Source organism: Mandrillus leucophaeus, unplaced genomic scaffold, assembly GCF_000951045.1.
Source record: "Mandrillus leucophaeus isolate KB7577 unplaced genomic scaffold, Mleu.le_1.0 Scaffold760, whole genome shotgun sequence".
In the NCBI taxonomy this organism is placed as follows: Eukaryota; Metazoa; Chordata; class Mammalia; order Primates; family Cercopithecidae; genus Mandrillus; species Mandrillus leucophaeus.
The window spans coordinates 516,441-522,871 of NW_012108253.1; the positions used below are offsets into that span (position 1 = coordinate 516,441).

General features: G+C 43.1%; 3 protein-coding genes across 3 annotated transcripts in view; all 3 read left to right on the plus strand.

Moving 5' to 3' along the window:
- LOC105529318 (histone H4) overlaps positions 1–5,167 on the plus strand; it is a 6,406-nt gene extending 1,239 nt beyond the window's left edge. The window contains exon 2 of the mRNA XM_011966429.1: positions 4,649–5,167. The gene's annotated coding sequence lies outside the window, so the exon portion shown is untranslated. The remainder of the gene's footprint in view (positions 1–4,648) is intronic.
- LOC105529365 overlaps positions 1–6,431 on the plus strand; it is a 51,666-nt gene that overhangs the window by 37,120 nt on the left and 8,115 nt on the right. The window contains 4 exon segments of the mRNA XM_011966492.1: positions 546–634; positions 742–1,081; positions 1,192–1,237; positions 4,649–4,730. Of these exon segments, the coding sequence (XP_011821882.1) occupies positions 546–634; positions 742–1,081; positions 1,192–1,237; positions 4,649–4,730 (557 nt within the window).
- LOC105529317 (histone H4-like) lies at positions 772–5,162 on the plus strand. Its single transcript, XM_011966428.1, has 3 exons — positions 772–1,078; positions 1,192–1,237; positions 4,649–5,162. Exons 1-3 carry the CDS (start codon positions 775–777, stop codon positions 4,767–4,769), a joined length of 471 nt encoding a protein of 156 aa, XP_011821818.1. The 5' UTR covers positions 772–774; the 3' UTR covers positions 4,770–5,162.

A 6,431-nucleotide genomic window follows, 5' to 3' on the forward strand; every position in this document is an offset into this window, starting at 1 on the left:
AACATAGCAAGACCCTGTCTCAATAAAATAAAAAAAGGAAAAAAAAAAAACCCCCCAAAACCCACCCCGAAACCCACACACTGGGTGCAGTTGTGAGGGGCACTTAGATATTGAAATGGCAATTACAAATTTTAATAAGTAGGGAAAGAAGAGAACAAACTGGGAATAGAATGAAGCCTCCGCGCGGAGGGGGATAATTCTACCACGAATCACTAACCTACCATGTCTTCGCCATCGGGAAGAAAACCGTTTTGGTTACGTTTCCCTTGGCTTGATGATAGAGAGGGTGAAATCTTGCAATTGTCAAACACTTCCGAAGGAGGTTTCGGTCCGTATGTGCTTTACAGCAGGCAGCAGAAATGCCAGTCACTGTGACCTTGGGGACAAAGCTGGACTCCTCAGGCTTTCGGTCCTGTGGACCGAAGCTCGTCTCCAATTGTCCTAAAGCAACTCAAGAAACAATTGATAATAATTTAAACATGTTGATTTCTTTAATCTGATTTAGCTGTTAAAACAGCCGTAAAACTCCTATTCCTATTTCCCAGCAATTGCGAGAGACGCCTCCACGGCACCCGCGCTCAGACGTCAAAGGATGAAGTTGTTGGTGACGTCATCCAGGGCGGGGCTGCATAGGGTGAGACCAAAAAGCAGGACCAAAGTTCCCGTATGCGCGCTTTCAGTCTTCAATTAGGTCCGAATTCCCTGCATATAAGGGCGTCTGTTGCTTTCCCCGCTTTTTAGGTTCCTGAAAGCGGCTTTGGGAGCTGGTTAGTCATGTCTGGACGTGGTAAGGGTGGGAAAGGCTTAGGTAAGGGAGGCGCTAAGCGTCACCGCAAGGTTTTGCGGGACAACATTCAGGGCATCACTAAGCCAGCCATCCGGCGCCTTGCTCGCCGCGGCGGTGTCAAGCGTATTTCTGGCCTTATCTATGAGGAGACCCGTGGTGTTCTGAAGGTGTTCCTGGAGAACGTGATTCGTGATGCAGTCACTTACACGGAGCATGCTAAACGCAAGACTGTAACAGCAATGGATGTGGTCTATGCGCTGAAGCGACAGGGACGCACTCTTTACGGCTTCGGTGGTTAAGGCTCCCGCTTACTCCACTCAGTATTTCTCTTTACAACCAAAGGCCCTTTTTAGGGCCGCCCAATTTCTTCGTAAAAGAGCGGACATCTTGTTATCCTGTTGCAGGTTTTTGCTGGAAAAGCAGTCATTGTGCACTAGTGTGCATTTGCAGGTAACGTTTAATTTCTCGTGGTTAATCGCGCATATTTAGGATTTGGGCACAAAAAGCTTTAAAAGTTACTATTTCCTATTTGGGGGTAGTTGGTATGTTTAACGTTTAGTTTTCTTGGACACCTTAGGGCGTTAGATAGCAGTGAGTAAGCTGTATTGGCACGGTTTATAATTCTCGTGGGGCTTTCCTTTTTAGTTTAAGCTTGAAGTGTTCGTAAGGATCTCAAGGATTACGGAAGTTGTAGGAAACTCGGGGAAGACGCCACGTTACTGTTTTCAAAATGGCGGGGAGGGCTGAGAACAAAGAAGGCCTCGCATCCAGGCGGCGGTACTTAAAGGCGAATCCGTGAGCGCAACAGATCTTCCTGAGTAGGATCGTAAATCTAAGTACAGGCGGCGTGTACGCTGCTGCTTTTGACTTGGTGACAAAACTGGTCAGCAAAAGGCAGTGTGGGGTAACAATATAAATGTTCATTCGAGAGCTATTAAGTACTGTTTCCAATAGACCTAATAAAATGTGTTTCTGCGTATTATAAGAACATTAAAAGGTAGAGTATCGCTTAGTGAGCAATATAGAAACATCACCAAAACCTATTTTTTTTTTTCTTGAGACGGAGTGTTTCTCTTTCGTCCAGGCTGGAGTGCAGTGGCGCGATCCTCCGCCTTACGGTTTCAAGCGATTCTCTTGCCTCAGCCTCCTAAATACGTGGGATTACAGTCGCCCACCTAATTTTTGTATTTTTAGTAGAGACGGAATTTCACCTTGTTGGCCAGGCTGGTCTCAAACTGCTGACCTCGTGATCTGACCGCCTCAGCCTCCCAAAGTGTTGGGATTACAGGCATGAGCCACTAAACCCGGCCACTAAAACTTAAATTGTTAACCAGCAGTGTTAGCCTTTTGAAAAAGTATACATTCAGGCATCAGGACAATGATTTGCTAGAGACCAAACCTGTAGGAGATTTGGATTGGCTTTTTTTTTTTCCTTTTTTGAGGCTGAGTCTCACGCTGTCGCCATGCTGGAGTGAAGTGTTTTATCTTGGCTCACTGGAACTTCGCCTCCCGAGTTCAATTGATTCTACTGCCTTAGCCTCCCAAGTGACTACAGGCTCGCGCCACTACGCCCAGCTAATTTTTGTATTTTTTGGTATAGATGGGGTTTCATCATGTTGGCCAGGATGATCTCCATCTCTTGAGCTCGTGATCCGCCCGCCTCGGCCTCCCAAAGTGTTGGGATTTATAGGCGTAAGCCACCGCGCCCGGCCTGGATTGGCTTTTCTAATGGTGTCATTTTACTTGGTTTCTATACTCTGTCCTGAGCAGAAGTGACTTTTGTATACTTAGTTGAAATCAGGTTTATATTCTTGTCAGGAAGAGTTTATATGTACATACTGGTGCACCACATCAGGGACATATGTCTGGTTTATCTACGTTGAAGATAATAGGACAATTGCTGGTTTAGGATGATAGTTACATTGTAAAATCAGATTTTTCCTCTTTGTGGTCAGCAAGCAAATTGTAGGGTTCTAAGTTTGAAATTGGGAAAATCAATGGAGTTACTTTGAGTGTCATCTTTTTCAAAGATATGGACTTGTGCATTAATATGAAAAGAACGATGTTATTGGAGCTAAAGCACTGGTTTGTATGAGGACATAAAGTTAACAACAAAAATTGAGCACATAACATATGCCAGGTACCGTTAATGGCTCTGAGAATTATAGGAGTGAATGACAGTGAACAAAACAGTATTTTCTGTATGCATGGAGTCTATTGGGTGTGCGTTCACACATGAAGTAAAACTATCAGATGGTGCTAAGTGCTATCACTGAAACAGGCTAAAGAGGGAGGAGGTGATGTTTAATTATTTTTTTGAGGTAGGGTCTTGCTCTGTTCCCCAGGATGCAGTGCAGTGGTGCGATCTCGGCACATTCCACCTACACCTCGCTTGGGTTCAAGCAATTCTAGTGTCTCAGCCTCCCGAGTAGCTGGGATTACAAGCATGCGCCACCACACCCAGCTAATTTTTGTATTTTTAGTACATGTTTGGTTAGACTCGTCCTGAACTCCTGCTTCATGTGATCTGCCTGCCTTGGCCTCCCAAAGTGCTGGGATTACAGGTGTGAGTCACCGCGCCCAGTCGAGAAGGTGGTCATTTTAAATGATAGGGTCAAGGAAAGCTTTACTGATAAAGCGATAGTGGAGAAATAAAGACTAGAGAATATTCCAAATAGAAGACCAAGTAGCAAAGCCTGGAGATAGCAGAGTTATTGTGGCTGGGCAAAAGGGCAGAAGAGGTGCAGAGGAATGGAGATGAGGTCTGAAAGGCAAATGGAGGCAAGCTGTTCCTATATGGCCTTGTATGTAGGCCAGTGTAACTACTTTGGTTTTATTCCTAGTGAGGTGGGAGCCACTCAGGGTTTTGAGCAGAGGACTGAGATGATCTGCTTTATATTTTAAAGTGAGCTGTCTGGATGCCTAATGAAGAATAAACTGTGATGGAGCCTGGATAGGAGCAGAGATCAGTTAGGGTACTAAAAAAAAGGAGTTGAGATGGCAGTGGCTTGCTCTGTGTATTAGTGGTAGAGGCTCTGAAAAGTTGTTGGATTCTTTATTTATTTTGAAAGAAGGTTGATAGTTCATTTCTGAGCCACTGAGTGTGTAGAGTATGAGAGAAAGAAAATTTATGGATGATTCCAGTTATTTCACTGACAGCAACTGAAATGGAGGTACCAGTTGCTAAAAACGGGGAAGAATACTCAAGGAACAAGTTTTGGGAAGAATTCCATATCTTAGTTTTGGACATCCAGAGAGTGTGAGATGCTTATTACACATATCTAAGAGGAAGATATACGAAGGTAAGCAGTTTGATACACAAATCTGGAGTTCAGAAAAGAAGTCTCGGCTGGAAACGTAATTGAGAGTTTTTACTCCTATGAGAGTAAAAAAGCCAGAAGGTGAAATGACATCTCTTAGGAAAAGAGGGTTGATAATGAAGATAAGCAGTGCAAGGACTGAGCCCTGGGTTACAGAAGTAAGGAATGTTTGCTTTGTACGTACAACATCTGGATTCCTAACTTGCAGTTTTACAAGTGCTTTCTTTAGTAATTGTCTGTTTCCATAATTTTTGGAACACACAGAAAAAGTTATCCCTATTTTACAAATGTGGAAAAATGCCCTTGGTAGTAAGGGTATGCAATAATATGGCAATTTTCATTCAAATAACCTGTTAAATTTAGAACCATGAAGGGGTTACTTTGGAGACCCAGTGATAGATATTCATACCTTTTTCAAAATGTGCCCACTTTCCCCATATATTTTGCTTGCAATTCCAGGAGTTCTCAGGCCTCCTGAAACGTATTTGTGGAACTCAGCTTGACAGCTCTATATTTGATGCTGCCTTTTTTCTTCCCTTAGTTCTGTGGCTCCTGATGGATCTGAGAAGATGGACGTCGAGGATGAAAATCTGTCTGATTATTTTGAACTGATGTTTGTTGCTGTGGAGATGCTGCCCATATGTTCATATTGTGGATGTTAAGTCAGTAGCCCACAGCCTTGTATTCCATATTCTAGAGACCCTGCTACTTGACATCTCAACTTGAAAGTCCAATAAATATGCACTTCAAACTTAAATAAGCTTCAATTTCTTTCATTGTCTCTGCAAAACAGCTTCTCCCATCATCTTGAAATTAGTGAACAGCATTTTACTGTTTTAGCTGGAGTCATTTCTGTCGTTTCCTTTCACATCCTACATAACAATCCATCAGTAAGTTCTATGAGCTCTTTGAAAACAGAATCCAACTGTTTCTCATTCCCACTTCTGGTCAAACCACTGCCAACGCTCACCTTTATTGTTGTAGCACCCTCATTGCCTAGTTCTGTTCCACAGATTTCCAGTAAAGGGTGAGTAAAATCAGGTCACTCTTCTGCTGAAAATCCTCCAATGGCTCTCATTTCACTAAAAGGAAAACCCAAAGTCCTTTCAGTACCTTGCAAGTCCCCACTCTGGCTGTTGTTATCTCTTTGGCCGCAAATCCCACTACTCCTCCTTTCCTTCCTTGCCCAGCTCCGCTAGCCTCTCGAACTTGCTGGAAGTATGTATCTCTTTCAGGGACTATATACTGACAGTTCCCTTTGTGTGGGCAATTCAGCTTCTAGATTTAAGTGTTGCTGCCTCACTTCTTTCAAGTGACACCTTCTGTGTTGTGACCCCACTGGCATTACAATCCTGCTCTCTTCCTCACGGCCTTCCCACTATATTTTTCCCTGCTACTAATGATCCTGCAGTCTATTTGGAGAGTGAAAACATATGCTTATGAAAAGGAAAGCAGGAATGGAATATTATATGGAATGTCAGATGAGTGTAATTCAAGTCAGTATCAGAAGTGATAGTTCCTGGCTGTTAGGCCAATGACACGAATGTGAACTTTTTTCTGGACAGCAGGGAACCGTACAAAATCTCCCCTCCGTGCTTTGCTTCTGATTATGTCACAATTCTAACACCTTTCACAAAACTAGTTCTTACGCTGAGCATATTAGACTCAAATTATGTGTTTATCTTAACAAATACCTAGATGAATATAGATAAAATGAATATAAATCTAAATTTACAGTTGATAAAATGAAATACCTTAGTATACATGTTAGGTTATGGCCTTCTGGCAGAAAAGGAAGGTATTTCAAGAACTGTCTTTTACACAGCAAGTCTTGTATATTAGCAGTGATTTTCGTAAAGTGCCTGGTCTTTTGAGCATCTACAGACTTTTGGAGAGATTGCCTTTTTTATAACCAAATTTCTAATACAAGCAATATTTATGGAGGTTTTGTTTTTATGGAAGGCGAGATGACTTTTCCATGAATACATTTGTTCATTGTTGTTACTTTATTTGCTTCAAAATTTATAATTCTAGATACATATAAAAGAATGTAGGCCGGGTGCAGTGGCTCATGCCTGTAATCCCAGCACTTTGGGAGGCCGAGGTGGGCGGATCACGAGGTCAGGAGATGGAGATCTGGTGAAACCCCGTCTCTACAAAAAATACAAAACATTAGCTGGGTGCCATAGCAGGCACCTGTAGTCCCAGCTACTGGGGAGGCTGAGGCAGAATGGCGTGAACCCGGGAGGCGGAGCTTGCAGTGAGCTGAGATCGCACCACTGCACTCCAGCCTGGGTGACAGAGCGAGACTCCTGTCTCTTTTT

What these genes read in the sequence shown, in the direction of transcription:
- LOC105529317 (XM_011966428.1), top strand. Translation starts at nt 775, where the DNA reads ATGTCTGGACGTGGTAAGGGTGGGAAAGGCTTAGGTAAGGGAGGCGCT. An exon ending in ACGCACTCTTTACGGCTTCG is followed by an intron (nt 1,079 to 1,191) that starts GTGGTTAAGGCT and finishes ATCCTGTTGCAG; the next exon opens with GTTTTTGCTGGAAAAGCAGT. An exon ending in GCACTAGTGTGCATTTGCAG is followed by an intron (nt 1,238 to 4,648) that starts GTAACGTTTAAT and finishes TTCTTCCCTTAG; the next exon opens with TTCTGTGGCTCCTGATGGAT.